The following is a 15,554-nucleotide window of genomic DNA, read 5'->3' on the forward strand; positions in this document are numbered from 1 at the left end:
CAGTGGTGCACAGTGTTTGTCGAGTAATCAAATCCTCATTGGTCGAATTTAGGACAGAGCTGTATGGTCTACTTTAAGAATGCCACATTTTACAAAATGATGTCTATATTCTTTTTATTAAATGAATAACACTTTAATGTTTAATTCATTTCATGGTTACTCATAATAGAGTTGATTGCCTGAGTTTTTCATTGTTTTTTAAAAATAAATCTATAGATTCCTGAAAAAAAGGACACGTGATCTTTCCCAAATTGAACCATTTTGTGTTTAAATTCCTTCACTGCCATTTGCCTCGGCCATACATGTAATAATCCGCCGGTGCCATAGGAGGCAGTATATTTAAATCGGCGACCACACGTCTACTCCACGGCAGCGGAGAGGACGAAGTACAGTAAGAAGCTATGAAAGGTTATTCCATAGGTGAGTGTCGTGCAGCGTGTTAGGAAACTCGTAGTTAAGTTTTCAGTGGATAAAAACTGTTTGCACCACGTTTGATGGTCACGAAGCTCGGGCTGGGTCACGCTTAGGTTGAAGTAAGTCCACGAGCTCAGCGGAGAAAAGTAAAGCTAGCTAACCGCCCGTATCTGCGTCCGCTTGGCTTCAACTTTAACCTCAACATTGAGCGGAGACAGCAACCGGTAACAATTATGACATAAAAGTGTGTGAAAAGCAGGAGATATATATAAAATATGCCAGCTAGAGTGAGAACATAACACATCCGAGGTCAACAACGACCAAAGAACGTCTTCTTACTGTGTACTTCCGGAATAAACAAACGCACGTCGACTAAAATAGTAAAGCTTAAGCTTTGCCTTTAATCCTGTCAGTGAGTTCAAGAAGAAGCATCTGATCTTTTTCTTGTATTTATTAAACTAAAATAATTGAAATTAATTTTTTTGTACCTTAGCCGAGCCTGAAATAAATTGATGCTTTTATTCTGAAGATTACAGTAAATCCAACTGATCTGAACTTATGTTCAGCAGTTTAAAAAAGTGTGTGTAAAATTATGGATCAAGCGAGGAGGCAGATGTTCTGCTGTGTGAAGATGATAACACAACATATGCAGCCTGTCAGCCTCCCTAAACTTGTGTCAATATTCTAACTGAATTTGCAAAGATGATCCAAAACACACAAAAAATAAAGATGAATTCAAAGTGGTTCTATTTTTGTTTTCTAAATTTAATAGATATTGTGATATCACGTGATCATGAAGCGAAAAGACAGAAATCGTGAGTCCTGTTCTTCAACCTTAGCTCTTCATATTGAATCCATATTAATTCATTAACTGAACCTTTTTTTTTTGTTGTTTTGACAATCTCCTCCTTCCTTTCAGTGACTGGGTGGAGCACAAACATGCAGAGTTTGGTGGTGCAAGCTCTTGCCATGAGGCAGCTTGGAAGGTTGAGCCCTCGCCACCTGCTAGCTACCGGATATGGACTGAGGCAGACCGAATGGTGTCCCAGGACCATTCATACACGCCAGCTGTGCGGCTACTCGGTCTTCCCTGTGACACCTGGCTGTCACCGGCCTGCTTTCCGTGGAAGAGACGCTCTCAGGTGTTGGTCTGCTCATCATTTGAGGTTTAAAAGCAACAAGAAGAAAGGTGCTTCAAGTGCACAGGAGGAGGAAGATGAGGATGATAAAGACGCAGAGGACAGTGATTATGAAGATTTGGACCCAAATCTACCCAAGGACTATAAAGACATGGAGAAATATGTTCAGTCCTTCCGCTACGACGTCATTATAAAAGCTGGCCTGGATATGGCACGCAAGTGAGTCAGCATAAGAATCTGAGGCTGGGTGGGTGTTGACAAGTAATTAAGTTGCTGCTGAAGATGAACAGGATTTTGCACTCTCTCCTCCATACTTCATAATCAAAACAGGAAATAAGGAAATTGCATGGAGAATCAATGCTAGGGTGCTCTCAGTGTGCCACAAGCTGTTCTAGTGGCACACTGTGACCTCATTAAGAAACTTTATGTTGTTTTTCCCTTTAATCACTGTAGCAGGTTCTCCTTAGTAACCACAGAGAGGGGAAGACTTTAGTTCTACACAGTTAAGTTTGCTCCACCGATTGCCCAGCAATCGAGCATTTCTGCCACTGTGCTTCACTCTTTGTCTTCCTTCTTCTCCAGTCTCACAACTACTATATAAGAAAAGAGAATAATTGGCAGCCACACACCAGGTGTGGCTCTCTTCCCAAACTGGTCCCCCAATCTCAACCATCCAGCTCCACCTCTCCCTCGTGCATCTGAGGCACAGACCATACCTCGATGCCGCAATCGCATAGAAAGAAAGCACAAAAAAACAAAACTGCAAACAGTAGGGACTTTACAACATTAGTTGCCATTATACCAGAGTCTAACATGCTTCTGTCTTGTCACAGTAAAATTGAAGATGCGTTCTACAACAACAAGCTCAGATTAAACGGACAGAAACTCATCAAGAAAAGTAAAACGGTGAGTGCTGCTTGCTTACGACAGTGCATGAATTAGGTAATCCAGTGTTCCTCATATTTTGTTCTTTTCTCAGGTAAAACTCGGGGACACCCTGGACCTGGTTCTGTCAGAGAACCCAGAAACGAACACTGTTACATTGATGAGAGTTATCCTGAGAAGGGTTTTTACTGACACTGGTAACACTGAAAAGCACAAAGTTGCCATAAGGCGCTGGAAATGTCTCGAGCTTCCCAGGGAGGAGGCCTTTAAACCTTAAATCTGCCTAAGACTGTACTGACTGTAATGCCATTGGCCTGTGAGGTCAACAGCACTGAGTGGCTCTCCAACGAGGTGGATGTAGAATGGATTACAAAAATGTTGTGCAGAGCTAACAACTCTGTGTGATTAAATGTGTACTTCTCCCTTCTATAGTGTGACACTCCCCCAATAAAGGTGCACTGTGAGGGTTTAGACTTCACCATTTGTGTCCTCGTGGATTTTTAACATTTTTTTGGAAAGCTGTGTGGTGTTTTCATGGTTTCAGAACTGAAACTGCCAACACTTAACATACAGGGATAAATAAATAACTTGAAATTTCTATTAAATATCCCCAAATAATAATAAGGAAATGTTATTGTATATAATATTATATATAATAGATTTCTTATAAGCATGAGTAAGAAATATCCTGCTTTAATCCTGTTGGCTGGAAACAAGCACTTTATATGATTCTTGAAACCTGACCCCTTATTTGTACTTTTGGAGCTCTAATTTATTCTCTTGGGGTTAACCTGAAAAAATGAAAACTAAAACTGTCTCCTGCACATCTCAACATTAATTTAATGGAATAAAAGTGCAATTCATCTGATTCTCTTATGTTAATGATGGAACTAAGAGCTGGATGCCTGTGGCTCAGGAGATGGAGCACCACCTATTGCCCACCAGTCAGAAGGTTGGTGGGCGATAGGTGGGTTGCAAATCAGTGTCCTGGGGCAATATTGTGAACCCTAAATTGTCCCTGATGCATCTGCATGTGATAGCACTTAAAGGTATAGAATAAAGCACTGTGTGAATGTGGCTTGCAGTAGAAAGTGCTTTTGAGTGCTCAGTTAAGAGCAGAAGTGCTCCATGTATCACCGTATAGCCTGTTCAGTCCAAGACACTCAAGTCTATGAACTTATAAAGTTGGCATTTTGCTAATGTTATTAATACAGCAAGTCTTTCCAGTCTTTCTGACCAAAGCACTTAAAGTGCACTCTCTCTCTCTCACACACACACACACTGCTCATTTGTCTGCAGAACTTGTGTTGCTTTCAACCTTAAATCACAGTTTTATCTTTCTTTATAAAATCAGTCATCTGCCAACAGACTTAAACATGTCTCCAATGTCATGTGATTGGGTTGATTTTTCAAGTTGATAATCACCTTCAGGGGACCTCTTAGCCTAACGGGTAAGTGAAACCAGATAAAGAAAAGCTATGCTCTGTTTGTTGAACTTGCTCTGGTGCGATTATGTAAAACAGTGTGATTGTATGTCACATTTATAACTGTGGTTTTATTAGAAACTGGTTATCATGAGCCATTGTCATGTTAAATTATCTTTATAATATAAACTTCTATAAGAAGGCTTAACATAAGCACATAGTTATTAAAACAGTGGTGGCACGATGCTACATCAGTAACTGCGATGGAAATATATCACGTCCTTGTGATTTGATTTCTGTTCATAGAGCAAATGTGTGATCTATGCTGTTAGCTACTATCATTATTATTGTTATAAGGCTACAACATTTATCAACAGAGTATGTTAGAGAAGCTATGACATGTTTGGCTTATAAATAGGAGCGGTTGTAACTTTTTTATCGAACAATAATAAAGACTACATAAACTAGAACATCTACTGCTGTAGCCAAAAAGGTAAAATATGAGTAAGAATACTACTAAAGAAACTCGCAACAGCTTGGCTTCTTCCTACAGAGGACAGTGTGTAGAAGTTCAACAATGCGATTTCAGCTTATATACTGTGCAACTGTTTTTATGACAGAAAGTGTTGGGTAACTGCAGAGTACTGTAACTAGGACACAGTGCTTGACCTCTTGGCCTTTTTAAGAATGTCACACTTCTTGCGATTGGGGCGCCGGCAGCGTTCGTCGATGCTTGGCACACATTCGTAGTGCCACACCTCCTCCATCTTATCCACAGGATACACGGCTTCCACATAGTGACGGATCAGTCTCAGTCGAACAGGGTCGAGCTGCTTCTTATTGCAGGCGCCTGAATGGTTGTACTGCAGCCGCAGGTTCTCGTGGGTGAAGAGCTCGGGGAAGAGGCGCACCAGCAAGCGGGCGGCAAAGTTCCCAACAGAGAGACTCTGCTGGACAATTTCCCGTACCTCGGTATCGGAGAGCAGGTAGATGGAGGGAACAGGGAAGTCTGGTTTGGACACAGTCAGCTCATCAAGGGGTATTTTGCAGAAGTCTTTGCTACTTTTCTCAGGAGGTAAAGAGGGAATATCTGGATCCTGTCTGCCGTTATCAGGATGTAGCTGGTTCAGCTGGCAGAGAAAGTCCTGCTCTGTCTCCTGACCGTACACTTTGCGCTGCTGCAAGTAGGATCTCCTCTGCTCTGTGTCACGTCTCCTGCACCGCTCGTCAAGTTTGCCAACAAATTCCAACATCCACACTCTGTCGTTCTTGGCCCGGGGGTAGACCAACTGCACGTAATGACGGATCAGGTTTACGCGAATGGGGTCGAGTTGCTTTTTCCCAAGAGAACCGCTGCAGTTGTACTGCTTTCTAGCATTCTCGTAGGTAAAGAGCTCAGGGAACATGAGCACCAGCAACCGAGAGGCAAAGTTCCCAACGGACAAGCTACATTCATAGTTGCTCTTGAGCTGTTCCCTGGACAGGATGTATTCCTGGGGAACAGTAAAGTCAGGCAGAGGAATCTCCAGATTGTCAAAATCTACAGGCGTGAGCAGCGACTTTTTAGACTTGCGACTGGGTCTTTCATATTCACTCACTTCTGGAACCTTGATAATTGAAACATCTTCAGGAAGACTGGCCAGTTCGTAGCCCTCCTCATTGATGTTGTCCGGTTCACTCCCGTTGCCGTTACTGTGAGGACCCTCGAGTGCGTCTTCCATATGCTGAATGCACACCTGCAGCCAGCTGTCCTCAGGCACATCAGGGAAATTCGCTTCCATATACTTTCTAATTATGTCCATCTTGTCAGAGTCCAGAATTAGCTGTCCTACACTACTAAAATTGCCGCAGTCTTCTGGTATTTTCCCCTCTTCAAAAACTTCAGGGAAGAGACGGTGAATTAGGAAAACAACAAAATCTTCTGGGGAGGAGAACTCATCCAACTCCTCTGTGGCTTGTGTACCAAACCCGACATCTGAACCAGCCAGGCTGCCCTGTTGGTGATCTAGAGATATGTGCTCCTCCTGACCCTGTTCATTAATGAAACGAAAGGTTTGAGGCTGCTCCGCTTTTACGCCACCACCTGTGACCGCCTGCTTCCTGAGCAGCCGGGCGCTTTCCATGTCCCTCTGCGCCCAGAAGCGATTAAAAAAGTCATTAATCTGGAGCAGGCACTCTTCCTGCCACACGTTGTTGTTTTTTACCGTGGGGTAGCACACCTCGACATAGTTTCGAATAAGCTGCAGATGTAGAGACTCCAGCGTTCTTTTGCTCGCCATGCAGTCGTGAGAACACTCCCTGGCTTTGAACAGCTCTGGGAACAGATGCACAAGCAGTCGACAGCCCAGTTCCCCAGCGCTTGACGTCTGCTCCATCAGCTGATTCAATTCATCGCTGGTTAGCAGATACTCGGGGGGAGGCTGGAACTCTGTCACCATCTCAGCCGGTTTGATCTGCTTCTTTATCCTCATGACTTCCAGCGTCAGCAAGTCCACTTTACTGTGCAGCTGCGTCATGCTTGAATTCAGAGTGTTGAGAATGAAAAACATTTTCTCAATCAGTGGATAAAGGCTGGAGTCCGCTGTGGAAGCTTGGCCTAAAGTGTCTGTGGAGGGGATGGTCTCTGCTGGGCCATTTTGCTCCGGATTTTGGAGCTTGGATGAGAGCATATTGTTGAGCTGATTCAAGCTGCCAAGACTCGCCTGCTGCTCCAGACTCGGGGTGTTCCTCTTCTCCGAGATCCGGTGGGAGATGCTGAAGAGAGGCTTTCTGTAGGAGACTCTAGATTTCTCCTGGATGCAGTCTCTCTTCTCTCCGGTTGTGGTGAGGCAAAGAGGTTCAATCCTGCTGCTCTCGTCTATCAAGTGCCGTCTCATCTAGACACAATAAATGTCAGTCAAGGATGTGTAATAACATATAAGATATTGTTTTAATCATGAGTTGAGCTTCATTTACCTCGCTAGACACCCTGACTCTCTTGCTGCTAGTGGACTGGTCTGCGTCAGGTCCCATCTCTGCAGATGACCGTTTCCCAGCCTCAGCAGCTCCAGAAGATCCTCCTCCACGTACCTGAGGTTGTTCACTAATAGCAATGTCCTCCGTCTCCTCCTTATAATCTTGGACATGCTTGTGTTCTGCAAAACAATGCATAATTTATTTTACTGCATACACTATAAAAATAAATAAAAACATACTTTGTTAATTTGTGAATTTTTCCTGCTGCAGTTGCAAAGATAAGAATGCAGAACTTGCCTTTTTCAAGCATTGCTTCATCTGAGATTTCCCCATGCTCACGGGAATTCATAGCCTAGATAAAAAATTCAGAAAGTTACTTAATATGCACACACTTAATACATCAACGCGTACAATGTGACAGTAATGTGTGTAATACACATATTCTTAGGTTTGGATAAATTACATGGAAAGGTTATTAACGCTAAAATTAGCTAATGTACCTGTCCACCTGTTGTTCATACCTTCTCTTTACAATTAGCAACTGATCAGATAAAAGTGTCCTAAAAGAGAGAGGAAGATCTAAGGACAATTGTAGCTTTGCAGATGAGTAAATTGTACTGTACGATTGTTTGAACAATTTACTCATATGGGTTACCACTTTGCAAAGTCTGGAAGAAGGCCCAAACTGTCATCCACAGATGAGAGGAAATTGGTCTGGATGTTCAGGAACAACCCGGGGAACACTGAGGCTTAAGCCTGCCATGAACTGCAAACACTAGCATCACTATCCACAGTGAAGCCACACGGACTGACAGGGTGCTGAACAAGAAAGAAGCCCCTCCTCCAAAAACGGACACCTTCAAGCTTAACTGTAACTTACAGCTGGCCAAAATATCTTCTGGAGAAAAACTTGGTAAGTTAGTCCGACGAGACAAAGAATGAGCTATTTGGTCACAATGATAAGAGGTATGTTTGCAGGAGTAAAGGTGAGGCTTTCAAACCTAAGAGCACTGTACTAAATGTCAATTGGTGGTGATAGCATCATGCTGTGGGGCTGTTGTCCTGCCAGTGATACAGGTATTTCATTGCATTACACAAAGTGGATGGAATAATGAAAGAGGAGGACCATTCCAACTTCACAATTTTCACTTGGTTACCTCTGCGGTTTAAACACAATGCTCTATAACTGCAGTAATTTTTAACTATCTGTAACCATTCTTGCACATGCTTCTTTTTTAAAAATAAAAGATTTAATGATGATTTTTTTGAGCTGTGATTCATGCAAAGCTATGTTAGTAGAGTCAAAGAATACAAACATGACGCCTAAAATGAGCTTGATGATTACCACTTTGATAACTGCTTTATAAACTACTGTTTTCAGTTAAAATACATACATGTTGTGGCTGGCGTGTCACCCTCATAGCAAACACCATGTGACCGGTTGCAGCCTTGTAGCTAAACACACACACACACACCTCTGTGTTTGCCTGAGTATTTTATCTCAGGCTCGTGAGGCTGATATAAACGCGTAGTTAGTGCCTGCACAGCTCTGACCCCCCGTTACCTAAAGTCAGCCCGTTTTCGGTGCATGCCTCCATACAGAGTTCCCTCCCAGCTCCCCTCCAGCGTTCATACCCCGCTACTTCCTCATTCTTCCGCCCATGAACCCTTGAACCACAACACGAGCCGAAGCCGCCGTGTGGCCCGAACTCTTCCACAAACTTGGTGTTTTTCAGAAACACTGTGCGTATTTACGCGTCGTTTCTATAACACCGCCACATTTTGTTTGTGAAATTTAATGACGCGGCAACGTTTGCGTGGACGACTGCCTGCCTGCCTGCCTTACTGCCCCCCCCACCACCTTCCCTCCTACCCCCGTCCTATTCCTCCTCCTGTGCCCCGACTCTCGCTAAATTAACCGAAAACCCGCGTGACCAGAGGTTTGAGCTCACCTTCACTAGTCCATGCCTCCCCCCGGGACCGTCAGCGACATGTCCGCAGACTATCACAGCAGTTTGATCCGCAGGTAATAAAAGAAGGTAATTCTTCTTGTTGGTGTTTTTTTTTTTCTCGCTCGGCTCCTGTGCTTTCTCGCGTGACGTGACGGGCGCGCGCCTGCTGTGTCACTTCCGCACAGCTGTGGAAGAAGAGACGGGTGAAAAAAAGAAAAAGGACCACAGTTACAGTTTTACATTGTAAATGCACAGGGCTGCCGTTACACTCTTTGAATTGTATTTAACTAAGAGTCCTCCAGGTAAAGAAGGGTTTGAATAAATAACCGAATAATAAAAAATAATCCTCAACATGCTGAGCAGCTGTTAGCCCACGCGAAAGACACAATCACGAAACATTATAAAACATATTCCATGAATTAACACACACACACACACACACACACACACACACACACACACACACACACACACACACACACACACACACACACACACACACACACACACTCACTTACTGGACACTTTTGTTCAACTGCTCTGAATATTTTTTCAGCATATTAGTTATAATAGTTTATAATATAATATTAGTTTTGCAATTTCTAATTAGTTTTTATTTTTCATTCATTTTGATTTTTTGTTGTTACTTCAGTATAGTTTCAGTTTTGTTTCAGTATTGTTATTATTTTTTATTATTATTACTGTATGGAGGACATATGGCAGAGGGAAGATTTAGGAAAATCAGTACATGTTTACAATAAAAACATACGTTTTTAAAGGCAGTTGTCTTTTGGAAGAAATATGCCCATCAATGCCTCGTTGTCAGGCAAACCAACAGATATTAAAACTACGCATATTACCTCTTTCGAGGTAGTTTTATTTATTTATTTTTTCAAAAGTCTAGTTTTGATTTTATTAAGCTATATATATTTTTTTACATCTAACTTGATTTTTTAAATTTAGTTTTAGTTAATTATAATAACCTTGTCTGTGAAGGTTCTCAGTCATCCAGGTCATCGTAGTCAAAGGAGCTTGCAAAGAAAAGCGTCTGGACTTCTTTAAGTTCTTCTTCTTTAAGCAACTTAAAGAAGTCCAGACGCTTTTCTTTGCAAGCTCCTTTGACTATAATAACCTTGCTAACCAGCCAATCACATAGCAGGAACTGAGTGCATTTAGACATGTAAACATGCTCAAAATGACCTATTGGAGTTCAAGCAGAGCAAGAAAGATCATTTCTTTGAATATGACATGGTTGCCATGGACTGGTCTGAATACTGGGATCTTCATACACAAGCATCTCCAGGGTTTCAGGAGAATGGTCTGAAAAAGAGAAAATTTGTGTAAACAGCATGAAAACAAGGGATCCATCCTGACTTATTTCAAAGACTCAGGCTGTAAGCACATGCAAGAGTTTAAAAGAAATACAGTCTGTACAATAAATACATTAAGTCATATAAAAACCCCCACATATACAGCAAAGTACAAGGCCAGGGCTGTAGTACAATGAGCTGCAGATTATAAATGACAGCAGTACTGATTCTTCTTTAAAAGGGATTCAGTTTAATTAAGTAAGTAATACCACAAGTTGGGCTCCTACATAGAAAGCTCTTGAATTTTCTATTTCTCAAGAGGACAATGATCACCCAGAGAGACTGATTATATAAGCACTTATAAATACATTTAAGATGAGTAAATGTAATAAAATTATAGAACCTGGCACATGTAAATTCTGAAGAGCATGGAAATAATGTGTCTCATCAGCTTCCTCTCCACAATGTTGATTGCATGATTGTATATCATCATAAGAGGCTTGATTGTTGTAGATGCAGCTTGTGACCGAGAGGTTAGACAATGACTTAAAATGTTAAAAAAAAAAAAAAAAAAATCACAGCATGCATACAACTCTTTCTTTTATTTTAAAAAATACTTGTGAAGACATGATTTGAAATATCCAGTTTGTAATAGCAAAGAATCCTTCAAATAGATCCTGCATCCAGAGCTGGATCGATTTATTATTCAAATCTTTTCATCCAGAAAAAAAAAAAAAAAAAAAGACTGAATGAGTAAATGAGGGGCTATTGTCAGCACCACTTTGGCCACTAATAGCATTATTTGTCTGTTTCATCTCAACATAGGCTACTTGCTCTCAGGAACCCTTCCGTTAAAGTAGTTTATTTTACTTACTGAGATATTTTTCATCACACTTTTGGCAAATTTATGTATTTTACACATTTGCTAAACAACAATTTTTAATGCAGGCCTTTTTTAGTGATGCTTTTTAAAGTCGACTGTTTGTCCTCATTAGAACAAATGATCAGCACGGCATCTCTGTGTCACTGTTAAATAACATGTGAGCACATACTGTGATAAAGGCTGCAACTAGCAAGAGAAGTCACGTTGTATTCAACTGTTGTATTTAACTGTATGTTGTGGTGTCTCTTCAATATTTTTATATTCTGTTCATACATTTGTTGTTCTATAGGCCAATACTATTTCTATTTTGATGGCATCCATCTATCTATGTATCCATCCATCCATCCATCCTAATGTAACTAATCCTAGATTATAGTAGGGAGGGATGGTTTTCTGCCTCATACTTCCTGTGTATTTGCAGTTCCTTAAGTAGCTGCCATATTGTTTTGCTAGCTATCAAATTTACTTTATGTTTAGTTCTAAAAGCCTTGCTACCAGTGCAGGCGGGATCTCTGTGAAAATAAAACTACAGAGCCAACATCATGTGGACAAGATCGCCCTCAAGTGGAAAAAGGCAGTAAAACCATGTGAATCTGCTCTGTGTGTAAAACATGGGGACAACGTCATTGTTTAACTTTAAAATATTACATTGTGTTGATGATGCGGCTGCTTTCTCCTCCAAATATACTCAGAGCCTGATTTGTCTTGATTAGTCCTCCAACTTTCTTTTAAAGGATTGCTGACTGTCATCTTGTGTAGTCATAAATACTCTGTTTAATACCTGTTGACCTCTGATGGCTGCCATCATTCTGCATGTGAAATACACTGTGGCTTAACACTGTATACTGGGTGCACTTCTGATGTCATGGAGTATACATAATATTAAAGAAATAGCGCAGTGTTCTGTTATTTGTTGTAATTTCCAGACAGAGAAAATGAGAAAAGCAATATCAGTCTCTACGGCTTCTAAAAGAGCAGCTGGTTACAAGAAACAACTAAAACCAAAGGCCCAGCCTACAATTTCCCCCACAAGAAGTATAAATGCCTTCAGACAGAGAGTGAAAATGTAAAAAAAAGTGAAAGGTGAGGAGTATCAGATGCTCTCATGCCAGGCAGAAAACCACCCCTCCCTAAAAGTGAACCAACTGTTAGATTGATGTAGGAAGCAACAATGTGCTCAGCAGTCTTTAAGCGTTCAGTGTTCTCTAAGTAAGATGATGGAGCTACTCAGACCTATCAGATGCAGTCGTAGATGTGTGGCCAGCAGATCTGCACAGCCTGTAATTATGGACCATGTTTACACGTGTGAACAGGAAATGGATTTGGACAAAGAGTAGCACTACATGATTATAGTGGATGCTGAAACTACCGTTAGAGGAATATATTTACCCATGAAACAATAATTCGATCCACACACTGAGCTCTTCACAACAAACTCTCTGCTTCTCAGTTGGCGTAGAGAAGAAGTCACGCCAACAAGTTTGCCCCACTTTTTGCCTCATTCTGAGCCACTGTTTGAAAAATGTCCCATGGGTTTTGTTTTTTCCCCCCCTTGGTTTTGTTTCACTCAGATTCAAGCTGAAAAAGCTTGAGCTCAGATGCATCATTGCATTCATTTGGCATCACTATCCAGACCGAATTCAGTCATAACCAAAAATTCTTTTTGTACACAAGTGAAAGAGGAAATTTTTATAAAAACAAAAGCAATTCAATTCAGTTCACATAATGCCAAATCACAAAAGTCGCCTCAAGGTACTTTTTATTGTAAGGTAAAGACCCTACAATAATACAGAGAAAACCCCAACAATCAAATGATCCCCTCTGAGCAAACACTTGGTGACAGTGAGAAGGAAAAACTCCCTTTTCACAGAAAGAAACCTCAGAGAAAGAAGAAATCAGGAACAGGGAGGGGGCAGTTATCTGCGGTTGAAAGTCAGGTGGTTATGTTACGGTTAGAGATCGCTAGGTCTACTGCAGAGCTAACACAGTGACAGACAGCTGTTCACATTTACACCTATAACCAATTTAGAGTCACCACTTAACCCACTGTGCATGTCTTTAGATTGTTGGAGCGAGACTGAACAACCCGGACAAACTACACCGTAGAGATGGCCTTCCTGAAAAGAGAACTGATGTATGAGAACAAATTGCTGTGGTATCTAAAATACTGTTTTGCCTCATTCACTCTGTCTACCAATGAAATTCCAACAACAGTTTGTCCATCAGTAATAACAGAATTAAATGAAAGCCTGGGTTTAAGATTGCAAGGTCAAAACTGCAGAGAAATATTTGTAACACAGAGCTGGCGGCAGCAGAAAGAAACTGTGGGAAATGATTAATAAGAGAGGGAAGACAAATGGAGGTATGCCATATTGTTGCAATCAGGAGAAGATTTTGATTTGTAACGGGCAGAAGCTGTTAAGCAGCACTGGCTTCCTCAGATGTCACTCAGAGATGAACAGAAGACCTCACATAATTCTATCTTAATCATCGGCTCTTTCATGCACACAGTGGCACACAATGTTCTGTCCTCAGCCACAAATATGTCGATACCGAGATGATATAACAAGACAACGTGTGGCTGGTGTGGTTCTCATTATTCGACTAATGAGCTGTCTCCATGGCAGTCTGATCTGTCAGCCAATGAAGCGAGTAGGCCCTGTGCAGGGGGAAGTGCACAGCCCAGGGTCAGCCAGGCGGCGGCTTGCGACGAGGGGCCGGCGTGCGGCACTTAACACGGGGAAGAGCTCGTTAAAGTGTCATTTTTGGTCAATATGCTCGTCTGTGTGGAAGAGGCCAATCAGCCATACTGTTCCCATCTCAGGAGAATGACTTTCATCCATCACCGTCAGCTATATGATGATATTAGCAGGTGTTTACTGATAGCCCATTCAGAGGAAGACAAATGGAGATTCTAACATCCTTCCACGCTTACATTCACTCAGTCATTTTACATTCAGGCTTACTCGTAATAGGGTCACATAGAATCAATCCTGGTGTGGATAAAGAAGGGAGGCAGGGAAATATTAGGTCACAATCACTGGTGTGTAGCCAGAGACTCTGACATCTATGTCTGTGAAATTGAATCCCCTACTTAGAAATATGGAGACTAAATGAAGCCAAAAAGCTTGAAATATTTATGTCATTTTTATAGTGTAAACACCTACATTCATCAGCAGTATGAAGTATGCACAAGTATTGGGTGTTATGTTACTCTCCTTAGCATCAGGCTACTTTTTCACTGTAACAAGTGTTAGCTTTCCATTTAAAGTAATTAGTTATTTCTTCCTTTTATGGCAAAAGAAAGAAACCCAGGAGACATTCTGTCTCCAGCTTGCTTGCAGCCATGGACAACCTGTTGTTGTCAGTCAGGTCAAGGTTGTTAATTTTTGCTGTGAAGATTTCGAGGATTTTAACACCGGAGATTATTGGCGCTTCTGCAATGGCTTCATGGCTTTTAGTTAATCTAAATCTGCTGATTTTAGGGCCACTTTTAATCCTTTTAGTGGCACCGATTTGAAAAGAAGTCTGAACCCTTGCTCTGAGATTTCCATCTATATAGACCAGACAGTATTACACAGGTGTTATAGCTTTGTTGACAGGTTCTTCCTAAATGCACATCTCTGACTTCATGTCACTGTAAAGGTAACAGAGTCTTAATGTGCTATTAGATGATGGCTACACTGTGTTCATAACGGGATAGAGATGGTCAGTAACAATACTCAGGTAGGCTGTGGTGTTTCAGGGATGCTCCTTCTTGCTTTGAGGCAACAGAGCCGAGAACTGCATCACATCACTGTTTGTAAAGGTGGTTGTGGGAGAAGGGGATCACCAGTTCCTATAATTCTCAGCTAGCACCTGTTTGGCACCACCCTTTTGTTCTCATGCTCGATTTGAATGTTAACTCTGTTATTGGATGGTTAATCAAGGGTGTACTCTGGTGTTTGCACTGGGACTCTGGGATAGGCCTAAATTGGAAAATTGGTTAAGACGGGACGGAGACTTCATGCCTTAATTAGGGGTTCTTATTTTTTGGGGGGACAGATGAACTGTTATAGGAGAGAATATCTTCAAATTATCTGGTTTATGAATTAAATACTTATCCAATTTTTAAAAAAAAAAGCAACAAGGAGGTGGTGATGGTTGATCTGACAGGTATACTTCAGTTGGACAGACAGAAGTAGTAAAAACATAACCTAGAAAACTTACTAGAATATTACAAGGTGCAACTATAAGAAAATTGCTAAAGCACTCTGTCTTGTAAAAATATAGATGACTAATTTTTTATCTGAGAAAACTGGCAAAAAAACTGAAAAAAACCCTTTGAAACATTCTTTTAAGTATTAAAATATAGTACATTTGGAAAAAAAAACTGAGCTTATTGTACTGAAAACCTTTGAAACATGGTGTCTAAGCAGATATTTACTCTGGATGTCTTTAACTTGGCCTCTGGTAACACTGTGGGGAATCCCGGAGTCATTTATGACCAGGATATGTCCTTCAACACTACATTAAACAAATGTGCTGGACTGTTTTCTTTCATCTGAAGAATAAAAATGAGAAACAACCTGTTTCAGTGTGAGGTTGGAAAC

General features: G+C 41.3%; 2 protein-coding genes across 7 annotated transcripts; one reads left to right on the forward strand and one right to left on the reverse strand.

Annotated features, from left to right (window-relative positions):
- Positions 1–308: 308 nt before the first annotated feature.
- On the forward strand, positions 309–2,916 carry mtres1 (mitochondrial transcription rescue factor 1). Of its 6 annotated transcripts, none has more exons than XM_039603506.1 (5): positions 338–420; positions 1,187–1,229; positions 1,334–1,772; positions 2,387–2,459; positions 2,533–2,916. In XM_039603506.1, exons 2-5 carry the CDS (start codon positions 1,208–1,210, stop codon positions 2,713–2,715), a joined length of 717 nt encoding a protein of 238 aa, XP_039459440.1. In that variant the 5' UTR covers positions 338–420; positions 1,187–1,207; the 3' UTR covers positions 2,716–2,916. The 6 variants fall into 6 exon arrangements, with proteins under 6 accessions (XP_031601998.1, XP_039459440.1, XP_031601999.1 ...); XM_031746137.2 differs by lacking the exon at positions 338–420 and adding an exon at positions 428–638; XM_031746138.2 differs by lacking the exon at positions 1,187–1,229 and having other exon boundaries at positions 309–420.
- A 1,057-nt stretch (positions 2,917–3,973) lies between these two features.
- Positions 3,974–8,933, reverse strand: bend3 (BEN domain containing 3). Its single transcript, XM_031746152.2, has 4 exons — positions 8,770–8,933; positions 7,115–7,169; positions 6,818–6,996; positions 3,974–6,738 (listed from the first exon to the last, which is right to left on the reverse strand). The coding sequence occupies exons 2-4, from the start codon at positions 7,164–7,166 to the stop codon at positions 4,513–4,515; spliced, it is 2,457 nt and encodes an 818-aa protein (XP_031602012.1). The 5' UTR covers positions 7,167–7,169; positions 8,770–8,933; the 3' UTR covers positions 3,974–4,512.
- Positions 8,934–15,554: the final 6,621 nt, after the last annotated feature.

Source organism: Oreochromis aureus, linkage group 19, assembly GCF_013358895.1.
Source record: "Oreochromis aureus strain Israel breed Guangdong linkage group 19, ZZ_aureus, whole genome shotgun sequence".
NCBI lineage: Eukaryota > Metazoa > Chordata > Actinopteri > Cichliformes > Cichlidae > Oreochromis > Oreochromis aureus.